The 18390-nt window shown below is 38.2% G+C and overlaps 1 protein-coding gene across 3 annotated transcripts; it reads left to right on the top strand.

The window, feature by feature from the left end:
* tmprss4a (transmembrane serine protease 4a) lies at window positions 1-18188 on the top strand. 3 transcript variants are annotated; one of them, XM_034115041.1, is made up of 13 exons: window positions 1-102; window positions 13140-13191; window positions 13433-13576; window positions 13725-13877; window positions 13984-14110; window positions 14240-14359; window positions 14900-14943; window positions 15306-15468; window positions 15574-15740; window positions 16008-16103; window positions 16213-16355; window positions 16554-16706; window positions 16815-18188. In XM_034115041.1, exons 3-13 carry the CDS (start codon window positions 13465-13467, stop codon window positions 16824-16826), a joined length of 1290 nt encoding a protein of 429 aa, XP_033970932.1. In that variant the 5' UTR covers window positions 1-102; window positions 13140-13191; window positions 13433-13464; the 3' UTR covers window positions 16827-18188. The 3 variants fall into 3 exon arrangements, with proteins under 3 accessions (XP_033970932.1, XP_033970931.1, XP_033970930.1); XM_034115040.1 differs by lacking the exon at window positions 1-102 and adding an exon at window positions 3671-4052; XM_034115039.1 differs by lacking the exon at window positions 1-102 and adding an exon at window positions 3677-4056.
* The last annotated feature ends 202 nt before the right edge of the window (window positions 18189-18390 follow it).

Here is an 18390-nt window from a genome sequence, read left to right as displayed (position 1 = left end):
TGCAGATTTGTGCATGCAGACGCCAGCAAAACTTTTCTCCAACCAGTTTTCAAACCAGATGCTTTTCTGAAAAGGAGTAAAAGCGTGACAACTAATTTAAAGGTGAGTAAGACAACAGTGATGTGGGGAGTGACTTCTGCGTGAGAAGTTAAATTATTTTTTTTATTTCTGTGTATTCAAACACTAACCACCATAGCCTCAACATTTGAACTAATGTGTCTGAATCGCATTTCTTCAGCAACAACAAAATCATTGTGTGGGAGAATCGACGTATGAATGTCCTGCTCTATTAGTATATGTTTTTCTAAGCTAGATATAGCCTATGTTTTATCACTTTTTTATCTCTAGATAAGTGTTCCATTAAAACTGCATACCATCCTTATCAGCTTGTCTCATAAGGATGAATAAGGCTTTAAAGGAAAGTTCCAGATTTTAAATCAGTGTAATTCAGCACAGTGTGGGTACCATATGATCCTGAAATGTATTTACCAAATTATCTATCAAAGTAAAGAATCTTTGAAATATCACTAGTAAAAAGCTTTACAGGTTTCAAATGTTGTCCTAGAATTATTACATGTCACATGAGAGCACCAACATTTCAGACTACAACAAATGAGCTCGTCGATCCCCTTCACTTTGTGTTTCTTTTCAAGAAACTGAAATCTGGCCCTGACACGATAAACAAAAGACAGAATGTGTGTTTTTGTGAACAATGTCAGGTGAACAAGTAGGTACACTAGGCAAGAATGAAGATGTTCAGTACAACTTGGCTATTATTATATGGGCTGGAATATTGAGTTTAACTTCATAGAGACATTTTAGTATGTATACTTACTTTACAAAAGTGAATATTATATTCATCTTGATAAGGAGTTATGTCTTTGATCTGAATCCATGATACATAATGATTTGCTTTCAAGTCATCCTGTAAAAGAAGCTACTTAAAACATAAAGTATAATATGCTTAAGGTAGGTAAACTTAAAAAATCATATATCTCCTTAAGTTAGATCAACTTAATAACCCGTTTAGCTGTAAGAGATTTTTTTTTTTTTTTAAATTGGACTAGAGCTGGTTCTATGTTCATGTTGCTAAAATTCTTCCAGAAACTGTTTCAAAGGATCTCTGCTTAAGTTTCAGAGACATTTTAGCATAATATAGTTGCTGCATTTTTTAACGTCAATGACAAATACAATGGTTTCAACATGTTCCTAAGATGCTGTTAGAGAATACGTATTACAGTGTAATCGTTTTAGCTCCCCTTCTCTCAGTTGGCCTGCATTGTATTACATTGTGAATCTAAACAAATAGCTCTAGCCCTCAGTAGATTAGATTTGTTAATATGTAACCCATCTGGACTATAAACCGTTAAGGAAGTCAGCAGCGTATTTAGTTCTCCTTCAGTTTAACAATCGCCCAGTTTAAAACGAAAACAAATATTTTAGCAAAAGGGGATTTCAGAAAGAAAGAAAGAAAGAAAGAGGAACAAATTAATATAATCCGTTTTAACTTTGAACTGTTTTTGAATATCATGCTGTGATTACTGATGGCAAAATGAAAAAAATTGACAGCTTGACCTCATAGAACATTTAAAAAAAATGGGCACACTTTGCATGCAACCTTTTGGTACCAAACTGATATCCAAGTTAAACTAGGGCTGTGCGATTATGGCAAAAATCATAATCTCGATTATTTTGGTCAATAATTGATATCACGATTATTAAAAACAATTATCCATTTACTTTGAAAACATCCATATATTGAAAAACAAAATGTGAACAGTATGTTTTTAACAGTTGATTACCCTGAACTTTAAGTATAATTCAACTGAAAAACCAATAAAAAAAAATAAAAAATAACGTTTTTTTTTTTTTTTTTAATAAAAAATAATAATCGTTTTATTTCGATTACATTGTTTTCGTAATCGTTGCAAGCCAAAATCGTAATCGAGATTAAAATACGATTAATTGCACAGCCCTAAGTTAAACTATATCGACTTTAACTAAGCTCAGTCAAGTCAAACCACAACATGAGGGCTTACTCTAGATTTAATACAAGGTTAGAGTCTCTGTATGTCTTGGCAACCCTATGGCAACCATAATATCATCAAGGTTATGTGAGGTTATTGGCTGAAAGAGACCTTGTGTGGAGAAGGTTCAGAGGTAATTTGCTTCAAAGTGAGCCTAGCTCTATCAATGTATCTATACATCTATTGATTTCCCTACCAACACCCTATACATCTATCCACTAATCTATTTTCGCATTTGCTGTATACTTTTTAACAATTTAGTCTAGAGTCCATAGACCAAATTTTATGAGAGGAAAAGTTAGGAGTCATCTTAAGGGTTCAAAGTGCAGGTCAAGCAACACAATCAGCTGCTGTTTCTAACAATGTCTCTCTCTCTTTAGCCAACCTCGGATTTTTTTCTCACACTACAAATATTTTTTCCCTCAGTTGCCTATGCTCAGTGTCCCATAACAGTCACAGAGACTTAATTACTAGGAGCACTGAGCTGATGACCAAAGTGGTCATTGACTGAAACCTTAAAAAGGAAATGTAACACCGCTTTCACATATGGAATAAATGTGCCGTTTTTTTTCTATTGTTTGAATAGTCCAGGTATGTTGCTCCTCTGGCAACAACCCAATCAAACAAACCGGTTCACTATTACAGCCAAGGACATTTTGTCCTGACAATAGGTGTATCTAAAAAAATGCCAATTTACTAATACAACATAGTAAAATGCTTTTCCGTCATGCGTAATTCCATTTTCAAGTAACCTTTGATTCTGCTTAGATAAAAGGCATATTCCAATATATTTTTAAGACTTTAAAGTTTAGACAATGGCAATATGTTAATCTGTTTGTTCCGGACTAACATATTACAGAAAGCCTTCATGGATTATCATAAATTGTCATTCATTGTTCCAAGAGGATGTTTGCTAATGAGTTTGTTGATGCTCTGACTTGTAAAGCTGTGCCACAATGAGGTTGACATTTTAGTTAATTTATTAAATGCCTTGACAGCTATCAGATGGATTGCCATACAGTCAAATTAAGTACAGCTGGTTATTTGACTCACAAATACCTGCTAACTCCTCAGTGTGTTACCATTGTCATTGTGAACATTCTTCATGCTCAAACCTCATTTACCTCAAAGCACTTATGTGCCTAAGTACAGCCTCAAAGGCATGCACTTGTTTCAAGACATTGAATGTGTTTGTCATATTCCTGTTCTGCTCATGCTAACGTATGAGTCACAATTTGATGTCAGGAACTCCTCACCGACACCAACTGACTCATTAGACTGTCAAAACAACAGGTGAAAAGAGTTTACACACCTCCGCCTCAGGGCATGTTACTGCACACACACCACACCACGATTAACATAATGTTGAGTCTGGGTTTGTGTGTTTGCATACGGGAGGCAATGTGTCACGTGCACTTATTTGTATCTAAGCAGATGCATTTGTTGCTATGTTTGGGTAGCATTTGAGAGGCAAAGAGGTACTTGAGGAGAGCTAGGGAGTTAAAGACACTAAAGGGGGCAACAAAAAAAGATTGTGTGCTTTATGTCCAGAGGGCTTAAAATGTTTGGGGTGGGAGGATGTGTGGGAGGAGGGACAGTGACCGAGAGAGGAGGGTTTAAGTTTCAGGTTACCTGAAATACTTTTGTTTTGTCAGCAGTGCTTGGTCATTCAAATACAGCTCTCTCTGAATTTGCGTAGCGTCAAAAAAAACAACTCTATACAACCAGTATCTTGTATTACTGCCGTGGGGTTTCAAAGAGGGGCAAGTCAGGCACCCTTCATACCAGATTCAGTTACACTGCTGTAGAAAGAAAAAGGGGAGGGAAAGAGAGAGAGAGATACCGAATCAAACCAGGTGTTGTAGTTTAAGCAAGTGGAGCAGGAGGGTGAGAGGAAGAAGACGAAGGACATCCAGGGGACAGTGAGTTACTGGAGAGTCCCACCTCCAGGGAGGGTCGTGTTTACTCTGTGCTTCGTGTTGGATGAGGTGCTTCTAGGCCTTACCAAAGAAGACGCTACAACATGTGGGTGAGTGCAACTTGGTAGAATCAACGTTTTCATTGTAAAGATGGAAGATCAGCTCGCTGCTTTGCGTTGGGGGCGCAATTCGATTATTGTTACCGTTGCATATCCTGGTCTCAAGTTTGCTATCATACTGAGATACAAAGACATGTTGTGATACTAAAGGTAGTCTGTGTTTGCTTACTGAACCAGTTTCTGTAGCACTGGCTCAAACAGCAGCAATGTTTTTGCATGTCAGCCATACTATCTGCCACTAAACAGGAGAACAATCAGCACATACAGTTGGCTGTAGTTGATATGTTAAGCATATGCTATCTTATGCTTTATATACGGTTTCTTATCACTGACATGTTATCAGTGGTAGTTCCTGGTGGCTATGGAACATGTTTCCTAATATTTATACGGCTCATTGTATGTATTTATGCTGTTTTTAGTTCATTTTAATTGTAAATCAAACAACATAACATTTCTGCAGAATGTATCTGTACTCCCTACCCACCTCGGTATAAGAATGAGCAATGTGTGTGGAGTTAGTTGTGGGTTAGTGAGTAGAGCCTACTCAAAGCGATCTATAGTGTGCATTTCTGCCCTTATAAAAGGTAGATGGCCAAGATATCCAAACATGTGTGGCCTGCACTGGTCTAGATCTTTGTCTTTGATTAAAGCTTGTCTAGCATGTCACGCGTAGCTTCTCAAAAGGCCTTTTGTGAACATTTCAGTTTAGAGGAACATAATCCAACAAAGAAGCAAGGGGAACACCTCGTTGGAACAAAAGGTTTACCATCTCAAGGCTTTTACCTGTCAGGGCTGGCTGACCCAGTTATACTTTTTCAGGTTTGGTTCCGAACGCCGGGTTTACTGGCTATGTGTTAACCTGACAAACAGAAACAAAATCAGGCTTATCAGATTAGCTCGTACTGCAGAAGTATGAGACACGAGATGTGGTAGTGCTTCACTAACTGATTATTTGAAGATATTACCCCCATCATAAAATGGTAAATGTTAGTCATGGTACAAAAGACAACTTCCCAGAAGACACTATTAATATATCATGTGTCATGGTGTGACAAAACAGAACTTATTTTTTCTGGTACTGTATGTGTTTGTCCACTCTCGGTAAGATTACCTTATTTCTGGTTTTACAGGTACGCAGACCTCCCACTTTTTTTGTATGTGTCATTTATCTCGAACAATTTGTTCATGTAGAGAGATTGTTGTGGTGCTATTGTGCATGTTTTTCAACTAAGATATGTTTAGGCTCCTAAACTGTACTGTATGGCATGTATTGTAAGGTGAAAACTGCACTTAACTTACAAAAGGAGTCTTTAACCTATTGGGAATTTGAAAAGAGATGGTATCTGAGAATCACTTTACACCCCTTTACATAAAGTGACATGTATATTGTTACAGACAAATATATGAAACACAACATTTTTGTATTACTATAAGTGAGTTTAGTATGTTAGATAATAAAGTTTAGTATGTTAGATAATAAAGTGCTGCAGGGCTAAATGTACAAGTGAAACATTTTCTTGTTTCCAGAGAGTGATGAGATGCCAAAACATGTAGAGCAGGGGTGTCAAACTCAAGTGTCAAATCCGGCCCGCGACTTCATTTTATGTGGCCCCACAAGAGCTTGCAAAGAATGTAATATGTTTATTATACGGTTACATGCTACTTTACAGAAGCACGTTGCCCATAAACGACATGTCCCACAATGCATCTCAAATGTGACTTTTTCTCAGAATTTGACTTTTTTTCTTCAACATATGCATTTTTTCTCAGAATTTGACTTTTTTTGTCAAAATATGCCTTTTTTCTTAGAATTAGCTTTTTTCTCAAAAATTACTTTCTATTTTTTTTATTTCACTTCTCTTTTTCAAAATGTCACTTCTTTTTTTTTGTTTTTCCAGAATGTGGCTTTTCTTTTAAAATCATATTGTGACATTCTTACTGAAGAGACTTGCAATTATTTGCCCTAGACTTCTGCTTTCAGACGTAGTTAATTATGAAGTTATTCCGATAATAATCCAATGCAGAGGCAATAATGTAATATAATACATTATTTTATATATATTCAATATTTATATATGTATTTTTATATAGTCTTAAAGTTACAACCGGCCCTTTGAGTGCAACCATAATGCTGATGTGGCCCGTGATGAAATTGAGTTTGACACCCCTGATGTAGAGTAAAGAACAAAGTGTCTGGGTCTTTTTCATACTGTATGCAGCTTTCCTGCTATGAAACCAAATCATTTAGTGGGAATGCTGATACAGCATTCCAACTATCTGTTATGCTACGCACAAAATTCTTTATTATTCCGCCGGGTTATTTTGCACCTCTTCTTCTCCCACATTCCACATCGCAGAAACTCCGTTCAAACATCAAAACGTTCAGCTCGGTCGGGAATCGATGGCTATTACTTTTCTTATTCATAACTTTCATAATTCCAGAGATACATCCCATAATTCATCACATTTTTTACATGGAAGTCACGTTTTCTCCACATGATTTTCTAATCATAAATCTATCGATCATAAATCTATCGATTAGATTTATGATTAGAAAATTATAACAGTAGGGTAGACATGTGGAGATTATCCGGCTGAACAAAACGTGATCCGTCTCTTAAATGTGTGTCAAACACAGACCTTATTTCGAGCTATTTTCCAAAATCCTATGGAGAAATTGCATTGCATTTTTGTCGAAGGAACCGGAAGAAGTTTACTTCCGGGTTTTAGGACGTGTCACTGCGGTTCTCTATGGAGAAACTCTTCAGACTTGAACAATCTTCATGCAACTTCAACTGCTAACTGCTCCTTCATAATTTCACTCAGAAACCTCATTCCAACTTTAAAATGTTACACATCTTTCTGACATTATTCGTGTAACACAACTTTTCAATCTGATTCATACTTTTAGAGATATTAAACATTGTTCATAGCTTGGTAAAGAGGGCTTCTTCAGATTTTAGAGTGCGTGATGTCACAGCTAGAGTGGAGGACAGATTTAATTTTGCCTTCATATTTTCTTTTAAACCTGCCATAATTCCCAAACCCTACATTCCTGAGACATAATTTTTCATGAGAAACGTAGGAAAACATCTCGTAGCTTGAAAAACTAAAAAACATTAAGCAAAATAATTAAACAAAATGCCTCTTGAGGGCATGAAGTGACAAAAACTTTCAACATGTCTCCATTAAACCCCATTGTAAGTTCAGCCTCATCTTTCCCCACCACAGCAGCCGCAAACCTTTAGTTAATCTGCCAAAAAGGCCACATTATTAACCCGAAAGTACACAAAAAGTACACTTCAGATGCTCAAGTTCCTTGACATGCTTCACGCTTTGAAATTTCACCGATATCTGTTACAGTTCTTCAACAAAACGTTCACATGTAAGAGGTTTATCTCTCATTCAGAACAATGAAAATGCTCTCCTCTCACTGATTACTGCACATCACCATGGAAACCTTTGATCTCTGGACAGGTCGCTAGCTCAAATATAAACACCTGTGTCATGGAACACGATGATGTCATAACTCCAACTGACATGCTCAGGGGCCTCATTTATAAAGGGATATACGCTCAAAAAATGGCGTACGCCAGTTTCTACGCAATGTTTGCGATTTATAAAATACTAACTTGACGGGAAAATGTGCGGTCCTCCACGCAAACTCTAACCCATGCGTACGCACTAAGCACAACAACGGGAGAGACGAGAAACTGCGACACCGTTGGCAGAAGGAAGAATGGAGAGAAATATGTGGAAATAATACCATAAATAAAATGTTACCTCTCATTTATCATAATGAAGAATTCATTTTCAAACATTGATTAAAGCCAATCTTAAAATGATTAAACAAACGCCTGTTTGAGACTCCTCAGTGCACACAAAAACATAACTTGGAGAAATAAATAAATACGGATATGTTATTTAAACCACCTCGAATATGTTGTGTTAATGTTATGAAATGTTTTCTCATAAATGATGCGGTAAGCAGGAGGACAGAATTACGTCTAAACTGACGCCGTTTTGCATTTCTATAGGTTGTAGATACGAGCATGGTTTTATATCCTATCACGTTTAATCGTGTTTTATGCCGTTTGCCAAGACTTGTAAGTCGCTCGTAAAACACAGGAGGTATGGAAACTAAGAACACCATATGTGGTAAATTGTACAGCTAATATAACACAATACATTAGTTGTATTTCCTTTAACTGGTGGATTATGGATATATAGTTGCTGATCGAAAGCTGGAACACAAACCACCAAATACAACAAAATAATTCAGATCCAGTCGTCATGACTCCACTCCGGAGGGATTCCCCGATCATTTCTTAGAGTTTCTCATCAAGGGGGTGTCTCCTGTCCCCGGTACAAACACACTGCCTGAGGAAGGTTATGTGTATTTTTTTTGTCATTAACCTTTTTCGGACCACTTATTTATTTATTTTGGTGACGATCCGACCTCCATGCTGCTACTCTGGCTCAAACTGCATCCACCAAACAATATGATTTATCTCGACCTCCCCAAAATAACCTAAATCTGACACGGTGTGAGATGTCTTTTTTAGCTGTTCTGTCGTCATTTCCTGCGATCTTCTTCATGCAGTCAGTCACAATGAATGAATGAATGGGCGTTTCTTTGACTATGTGTGGGCAAATATGGGTGTGATGGGAAGCCAGCAAAAGCTGCGCCGCATTTCGAGTCGATTGTGATTTATAAAGGGAAACAGGCGTAGGAAGTGCAGTACGCACTTCCCTCACCGGTACGCAATGTTTTGTGAATCGGAAAATGTCGAAAAATTTCTGTACCTATTTTTTTGCTTTGTACTACGTAAGCAACCTTCCCACGTGAATCCTACGCAAGGCGCTATAAATGAGGCCCCAGAGCAGCAGACTTCAGATAATGGTTAATGGTCCTGCCCTCAACAGCTCTACGTCAATTATGGGGTGTCATCATATGCCGTTTCCATGGAAACGCATCCCTCGCCATAAAACACGATGTCGCTGTAACTCCAATGGACACGGTCCGATCGTCCCCCAAACTTCGCTTGTATATCACCGGTCCATGCCTCAACAGCTTTACGCCAAATCTGAGATCTCACCATAGGCTGTTGCCATGGAAACGCATCCCTCGCCATAAAACACGATGTTGTCGTAACGCCTATGAAAAGGGTCAAAACAACACCAGACTTCAGATAATGGTTAACGGTCCAGCCCTCAACAGCTCTACGTCAATTATGGGGTGTCATCATATGCCGTTTCCATGGAAACGCATCCCTCGCCATAAAAGACGATGTCGCTATAACTCCTATGAAAATGTTCAAAAAGTGCTCAAACTTCACATGTGTGCTAACAGTCCAGCCGTGAAGACATCTACGGGACAGTTTTGAGATTTCTTCAAAGGCCGTTGCCATGGCAACGCAATGCTCACCATGAAACACGGTTTTCTCATGACTTCAGTGAAAATGCTCCAAACGGCCCAAAACTTCACAGGTTTGGTAACGATGCAGCCATCAACGCATCTAAGCGTATTATGGGATGTCATCAAATGCCGTTGGCATGGCGACAGATCATTCGCCATCAAGTTAGTTCAAATATTCTGCTGCTTTTCCAAGCCTTTTTACTTTCTTTTCTTCTCTCATCACACATTCAAGCCCCCAGTGTTCATGTATCATTTCAATCTAAATTCTTCACTTTCTTCTTACACATTACATTTCAGCATAGCAGTTTATAGTCAGCTTTTCAGCATAAAGCATTCCCACTAGCAATTTCTTCAGGAATTGCATTCTCTAGTTTGAATTACTGTCTTATACGAGAGTGTCTCAGGAAGTTTCTCAGCCAAACTGTTAAAGCCAGCACAGCTGATTAAAGCAGGATAAAGTAAGCTGCCCTCCAAACATTTAAAAAAAACAATGCCCAACGACATTCTTAGGCCATGTCTTATGGTGGCTATACAATACCGTGGCTTGATTGTCATCTGACAAGAGTTGACTGTGGATGTGAAACAGTTATTTGTTATCAGAGATAAGCTTTAAATGCCTGTTTTGCCACACATTTGAATTTTTTTAATGTAAATAAAGTATCAAGTGTTGTAATGATATCAGATCAGACTATGCAATGATCGGGGCCACCAAAAAAAATTCATGATGAAATATTAAAAATATCATCTAATAATCCACCTTTAAATTAGTTTACTGTGCTTTCGTCTCCTTATTAGCAGATTATTTACAAGCGCAACAACTACATTTATAGATATTGTATGCGTGTGTAGGGGGCATGGAGAAATCAACAAACTGATTTAAGCGGCACTGGATTACTAAGCAACAATAAGTGTATTTAAACAAGATACAAAATACATTTTTTTTATAATCATGGTTACTATAAAACAGTATAAAGGGCCTGGTGTTAAAACAAAATGCAGATGAGGGATTTTACCTCAAACTTAAAAGCAGAAGTGAAAACTAAGTAACAGTATTAAACAATGTTCCCTGTTAGCTGCTTTGCTTAGCTTTATGTTTCTGGCATTTCCTCGTTGAGTCATAGGTTCTGCATTCGATTTCAAACAAGTATCAACAGACATAAAATACATTCTACATATGTTTGTCATTCAGACAAGGAATGAAAAGCTGTGAGGACAGGACAAAGCAGTAGAACAAAAAGTGCTCATCAAACCGTCAGTACATACCATCTATTGAAATCATTCAGGCCAGCGCGGCTCTGATTCAGGCCAATCATAATAATAATAATACAATGTCAATGTTGTGTTCAAAAGCTAAACGCTGCCCCAAGTGGCCAAAATAATAGGTAATTGCGGGTTACACCCATAGACTGGTTACACCTAACTCCAGAGGTGGAAGAAGTACTCATATCTTGTACTTAAGTATAAGTAGAAATACCAAATTGTAGGAATACTCTTTTACAAGTAAAATAACTGTATGCAAAATGTACAGGTAAAATGTAGGTACACTATTGGCAGAGCTTCATCATATCAGAATCATATAATATGTTTTGGTTATATTATTGATGTATTGATGTGTTTATCTAAGCTGGTTAAAGTGAAACTATTTTTATATTACTTTGTTTACTGCTGGGTAGAATGTGAATTTAATCCAGGTGTGTCTATGGTCTTTTTTGTAGGTCTTTTTTTAAGGCCTACAGTAGCCTACTTGAGTAAATTTATTTATTTATTTAATCGTTTATTTGGCAGGGACAATGCACAGTAATGAACACTTAAAACATTAAAATGTGTCCAGATTTAGCTTTGAGCTAGTTTCCATCCGCAGTCCCTCACATTTAAGAAAATTACATTTTACAAACATGGTAAAAACAAAATACATGATATGCAAAAAGTGCAAAAGAGCAAGAGCATCATACACAGGTATTTACCACATGGCAGTACAATATAGCAGCAACGACATATAAAGTGCAAGAAAAGATAAAAGTGCTACATAAAGTGCAAGAGGAGATACCCCTGTGTTAAAGTGCAGCGGTGATTGCACGTCTGTTTGTCTCTTAAATGTACTTAGTTACTTTACAGCACTGCCTAACTCCAAAGTAAAAATGCCCACAACAAGACACCATCTGCGTGTCCTGTAGAAACTACAAACAAAAGAGATAACAACACATGGTGGTTTAACATTCTTCCTGTGTGCGGGAGATACATACTAACTACGCCAACAATAAACACTTAAAACTAGCTTAACGATAGCCCCGTTGACTGCAAGCAAGCAGCAGTGACGCCTCTGAGTTCAAACATCCCCCAACTAAAACAGGTGAGTAGATCTACCTGTGGTTAATTAAAGCAAACATGCTAACAAGTCACAACATTCAAATGTGAAAACGACTTACCGAGATTCGCATATTTTCAACAAAACGACCACCAAAGTTTCGCCGAATTTACACCCCGGACAGCCGCATGGAGATTTACATTGGTAGGCTACTAGCAAATGTGACGGCCGTCGGCCGGAATTACAATTCCGACGTTAGCCTAGCCCCCGAACGCTTCATGAAAGCGTTACTGGAGTACTAGCCTACTTTAATTTAATTTAAATTACCATAAGCAAAGAGTTTGGAGGTTTGAATCAACTTAAACTGAGATTCAAGCACACCGCCATGAATTAATCTAACAAGGTGTATGTTCTCATTAATCATCATTAACTAACTAAAAAAAAACTAAAAATGTTCTAGTCAACTAATATGAGAAGGGGAAATCACTCCATTGCTCAAAGTGTTGCCTACATTCGTTTGAAAGGGTCAAACACAGAAAAGTGTGGGGAACATAGCTTTGAAGGATCCTACCTCATCTACCTGTTGTCTATTGGGACATAACTACTGTCATTCATTGTGTCATTTTCCTACACACAGTGCACATGATGCAATTGTGCAACAGGGTTACAGCTGATCCTTCTGGAGGATACCTGAGTAACATCACTCAGTATCCTCCAGAAGATTACCGTGTGTTCTGTCACCACAATATCAGTTGCATTTGAATGGAAGACTTGCATGTCCCAATCATAGACCCTGCTATACTACACCCAACAGTACTGTACTTCCAAAATCTATCCTTTTCATGGTGGGATTGAGGAGTCTGTCCTTTAACAGGTTATGGGAACCACCTGCAGCTCACATTGCATGAATGCACATGGGTGTAATGTGTGAACTCATAATGGCACACCATGTTCCATGTGTGTACAATCTGTAATCCTTGTGGGGCTCCTCCCAAGGATATGTATTGTATTTGACATCTGTTGTATACATGGCTTAAGTTTTCTGTGTTATTGTTATGGATGAATATATAATAATAATGTATGTAATAATGCAAGCACTTTGAATTGTCGCGTGCAGAAAAGTGCTAAAAATAAACTTGCCTTGCCTATTGCATCCTTTTATCACGATCACCTGGAAATAATCACAAAGGTCTTATGCAGTCAGATCATAAACGCTTAGATATTTACATGAATACACAAAAATCATGCAAATCTACACCTAAAAACAAACAGTATCGTCTCTGAAGCCAAGCGCACTGTTGTTTTGACACCTGTGCTCACCTTGCCTTATGTACGTCAATGTTTTCACAGCCTGCCCAGGTGCCTGAGGACAGCAGTAGACCGTTGAATCCCACACAGCCAGGTAAGCTGTCAGTTGGTATTGGTTTAATGTTTATTTGTGTATGCGTTATGAATACCATGTTAAATACTGGAAACTGTAATGTTATGAATACTGTGTGCATCACTGTTAGTGCGAACTTATATTTTCTCTTTGATTCATTAACTGTACTCTAGTTCTCTCTCTCTCTCAACTGCATGCAACATATTGTCTCTCTCTATATGTTTATTTCTCCCTTGCTATGTTTTTTTTTTTTTTTTCCCAGTGGTTCCCCGGCCAGGCCGCCACAGAAGGCCCATGACGGCTCCAAAGACTCCGAAGGAGAAGGCGTCTAAGAAGAAAAGAATAATTCTGACTGTCCTGGTAGTTGTGGTTTTACTGGGCATACTGGTCACTGCAGCATACTTTAGTGAGTCACACATCATGGACATGATTTCTTACTCTAACACAGTTGACGGGATTCAGTTGTTTTCATTGTTCTTAAATCATCCAAGCAAAATGATGTCTAACCTGTGCTACACCCTTCTTTTCCAATGTGCCTCTCCTTTTTCCTTTAGTTAAGCAGCTGATTGACAGCAAATATTTCTTCTGCAAGAGGTCCGTGAAGTTTATCCCGATAGACAAGGCCTGTGACGGGAATAATGACTGTTCTGGAGGAGAGGATGAATTGACATGTCTGTCAAGCTTTAAAGTCAACACTACCTTTCCAGGTAAAACAAACACCTTGCTCCCTTTTTCAACACAGACAGACACAAAAACAAAGCTTAGAAAAGATGTCTCTTCTTTTCTTACTTTGTGGGCTATTCCTCCCTCCAGTGCGGCTCATGACAGCACGGCAGCTCCTGCAGGTCTACAGTCCTGGCCCAGGTTGGAGGAGTGTGTGTAGCGACGACTGGGCCGAGCAACACACACAGACAGCATGTAAACAACTTGGATACACATAGTGAGTTTACACATGAATATACACTATATATACTGTATATATGATTTATACCAATGCAGAGTTTTTGTTGCAGACTATGTTATTTGACCTGAAATCCAGTCTTACATTGTCCCCCTTTTGTCTTTACAGTAAACCTAAAAGCACAAGTGTCAAAGTGGACACATTGTTGCCAACTCTGAAAACTGGACCATTCACAGCTATCAGGCCCGGGACTACAAAAACACCCATTCATCAGGCTACTATAGACCGGTGAGAAGGACATCTGTCATTAAACAGGAATTTGATCAGGAGTTACTGTGTGTTATTGCTTTTTAAATCATTTTATGACAAAATGCAGCTGTTGTTGATAGAGAACTGATTCCCATCTGAACTATAAGTGACCAAAAGAGAAAGCACATTATTCCCTCCTCTTCCCCCTCTTTTTCTGTTCCTGTCTTTGTCTGCTATAACAATGTCCAGTGTTTTTGTTTTTTCCTTCAGCTTTTGACCTTTGCTCTCCCCATCTTGTCTCTTGCACACATTAGTTGTTATCTTTTCTCACAGTTTCTGTTCCTAAAAGATAAACAAATCCAGTTTTTGTTCCCTCTTTGGCTTAAACCTTATGAAAGTCACCACAAAAAGTCTCGTAGTTCACTCCAATAAAGCAGAAGAGAAACAGACAAAGTTCAGCATGATGGTTAATTAAGGTCAACATTTGATTATGTATTTTGTTTGTTGGACTTATTGTGCAGACATTTGTTTTTCATGTGCAACTCTAAATACTTGATTAATTACTTTTTCCCTTTACAGCAGTGTATGCAAATCCGGCTCTGTGGTTTCTTTGTCCTGTTCAGGTGAGTCTTATTTTTAGAAAATCTACCATCGTCACTAACATTGTTTACAGTTTGTTTTAAGAAGGCAGAGTATGTCTCATTGCTGGTGGCTGGAAATCACATGGCTGTGGGAGCAGTTTGGCTCAACAGGCCTATACATGTCTAGACGGCAAAACTCTTTCCTAGCAACATATCACTGTTTTTTATTCTTTGCAACAAAAAAAGGTTGTGAAATAATAAGAAACTAGTCTAACCTGACCTTGACAGTTTGAATAATAGGATCTAGATGGATTAACCAACAAAGGCATACAATAAAAGTTACATTAGAATGGACTACAGTGAAGAAAACATTCTTAAATTAACAAGACAACTTTGTTTATCAGATTGTGGAGAGGTGGGCTTTCAGGACCGTGTTGTCGGGGGTTCAGATGCTTTCATTGAGGACTGGCCCTGGCAGGTTAGCTTGCAGCAGGGAGGCCAACACACATGTGGAGGCTCACTGGTGTCCCCACGTTGGGTTATCACTGCTGCCCATTGCTTCAGTGGGTCAGTATGAGTTCCACATTTCCAATGAATTTCCTTTGTGGTTAATATGTCATACATAAACTTATACTCACACTTTCTCCTTGTGTTTTTTTTTGGGCCCTGCAGCAGTAAAAAAGAGCTGAGTCGCTGGAGAGTGGTGTCAGGCCGGACATACATAGGCACACTAGGAGGTTCCTATGTGGACAGAATCATATTAAATGCAAACTACGATCCAGCACGAAACGACTACGACATTGCAATGATGAGACTCAGCAGCCCGATATCAGTGGGAGGTTAGAGTTGAATTAAATACTTAAAAAAATATGGATTTGATTATGTATTGCTATATTGGTTAAGTGACCTTGTAAAGTCTGTAGCTATTCCAAATTGCCCTCTAGTGATGTACATTTCAAGCTCTCCACCTTACAGTAGATCAAATTCAGCCATTGTTATCAACACTTTAACTGTACTTTTTAATTCGCCAAAGCTACATGTATGACAGGAACAAACAGTAACAAACCTTAAGGCATACATTTGAATGCATTCCCCCTGTTTTTCAGTGAGCCGCAAACCGGTTTGTCTACCTCCTAAAGCCTTTAGCCTTCCTCCCGAATCCTCCATGTCTGTGACTGGCTGGGGATACCTGGAGGAAAAGGGTGAGAAACCTACTCACTACCTCTCATCATTATCAACCGCCACTCTGTGAACAAGAACTTCTCTTATCTTTAGCTAAAACCCAAATGTTGCATCGTATTCTCCCTTTAGGTAAGGTTTCTCCTACACTTCAGAAGGCCTCTATCCCTCTGATAGGGCGGCCGACGTGTGCCAGCCCCACAGTGTATGGGAGTTCAATAACCAAAAGAATGATCTGTGCTGGTTTCCTGAATGGGGGAGTGGATGCCTGCCAGGTAACGGACCACTGATTCAAGTCAGAAACGATAACGCTTAAGAATTTAAAACACAAATAAGAATATTTTGAGTTATACTTCTATAGTTTTGTACATGTTGTAGTTTAAAGAATGGTCCAATATTGACGTTCTCTACTGGCAAATTGTTTGGATATTCAGAGATGAGATAACATTTTATTGTGCTGTAATGACTCCCAGGGGGACAGTGGGGGTCCTTTGGTGTATTTCACCTCCTCTCAATGGCATCTGGTTGGAGTGGTGAGCTGGGGGGTCGGCTGTGCACGGGAGAGAAAACCAGGTGTCTACTCCAACGTCGAAGAAATGCTAAACTGGATTCGAACAGTAGTTGAGGTAAAGAATATACGTTTCTGTGTTAGTCAGGTCAACTTAACTTTCTAAAATATAGGAAGTGCAATACATACAAAGCCTGCCCTAATGATTTTTACTTTCTTCCTCTAGAAAAACCCCTGAGGTGTTGAGCAAGACTCCAGTCAAGTCTGCCTTGGACAGCCTGTGAAACTCAAAGAAAGTTTTTGTTTCAATATGGATGACTAAAGAGGGTAGAAAGAAGGAAAGAAAGTCAAAGATCATAGCAACACAAAATAACTGTTAAACACAGCCAAATGCAAAAACACTGCACAGACACACACACACACACACACACACACACACACACACACACACACACACATGGTTTCACACAAAATGTATTGCAGGTGTTTGTGCCATTTCAGGTTCTTATCTCAGGGGAAAAGTATATGTATGTTATGTGTTGCTGGCTAGTCTGAAATGTTTTTTTAAAATCAACAATGTAGTCATTTGACAGACCAAATTTACTGATTATGCGTTTTTAAATAAGGTTGGTATCAAATGTGAATATATTTGACCACTGGTTTTGACAAAAGGACTTAGCAATAACTGTTCAAACTCTTGTAATAGTGTAGAGTTTGGACCTCACCAGACTGGCAGACCTCAGACATAATGTACTTGATTACTATGTGCTATGATTTTCGTTTTGCTATGTGTTATGAGGGGTTTATACAATTAATGGCAATAGGTGACAGACAGGGTAAACCTGAGCCAAGTCCAGCAGAAGTCAGTGTGTCAGGTTATGTCACCAATATAAGTGATCACATTTATGGTGCTTATTCAGTTGATCTGATGGCTGTCCCTTAACGCACCTTTTTATAGCATTGACATGTGCTTGCATTCTTCTTACAGATTGTTTTACATGAGCACTTTAATTGGGAATTACTTGACTATGTATGCCCATATCATTTAATTGACTAATAATGCACTAAAGACTGTAACTCTAACCACACTGTTACGTATTCATGGTGCTGCCACACCGAGTTTCAAAGTGCAATCAGATATCCAGCATGCATTAAGAAAACTCACACCATGGCCAGATTTAGGTGGTGGCCACTGAGATGTATGCCTTTACAGCAAAAGGATATTGGTGTAAATTCATTAGAGCGAGCAATAGAGATACGTATGTAAATGTGTGCATTCAGGAAAAATAATTGTATTTCTATATTTTAAATCCATAATCGAGTTGTTGCAAAGCAAAAACAATGCATCTACCTTTTATTTTTGAAATATGTATCCTTTCTTGTGTGAGACATGCACACAAAATAGTATAAATTGGCACAGAATTTTAAAAGCAATAGTTTACATATTGTATTTTACTGTAGGATAGGAATAGCTTTTCTTGTAAGGTTTGGTGGTTGCCACAGTGGATAATAATATTTGACTGTATATATGGTTCTTTTTGTTGATTATTTTTTATACCTGTAAATAGGTTGTACATATAATAAAGACTTTCTTCTTCAACCTGGCATTCCGAAAGATTGCTTTATCACACAATTAACTTGATATTTTGTATGAACAAAATGTTTCTCATTTGAAGCCAGGAAAAGGCTAGTCACTGTGACCTTTTTACCTGTGCTGGACTATATATGGTGATCTGGTCAGCCGCCTATCACGCACTGAGATTTGTCACTAATTGTAAAGCACTTACACATCACTGTACACT

This window comes from Trematomus bernacchii, unplaced genomic scaffold, assembly GCF_902827165.1.
Source record: "Trematomus bernacchii unplaced genomic scaffold, fTreBer1.1, whole genome shotgun sequence".
In the NCBI taxonomy this organism is placed as follows: domain Eukaryota; kingdom Metazoa; phylum Chordata; class Actinopteri; order Perciformes; family Nototheniidae; genus Trematomus; species Trematomus bernacchii.
The sequence above is the reverse complement of the archived record's forward strand: the minus strand, read 5'-3'. Positions and strand labels throughout refer to the sequence as shown.

Coding starts and splice junctions, on each gene's coding strand:
- tmprss4a (XM_034115039.1), top strand. Junction 15,469..15,573: donor GCTGCCCATTGCTTCAGTGG/GTCAGTATGAGT, acceptor TGGGCCCTGCAG/CAGTAAAAAAGAGCTGAGTC. Junction 16,104..16,212: donor GGGATACCTGGAGGAAAAGG/GTGAGAAACCTA, acceptor TTCTCCCTTTAG/GTAAGGTTTCTCCTACACTT.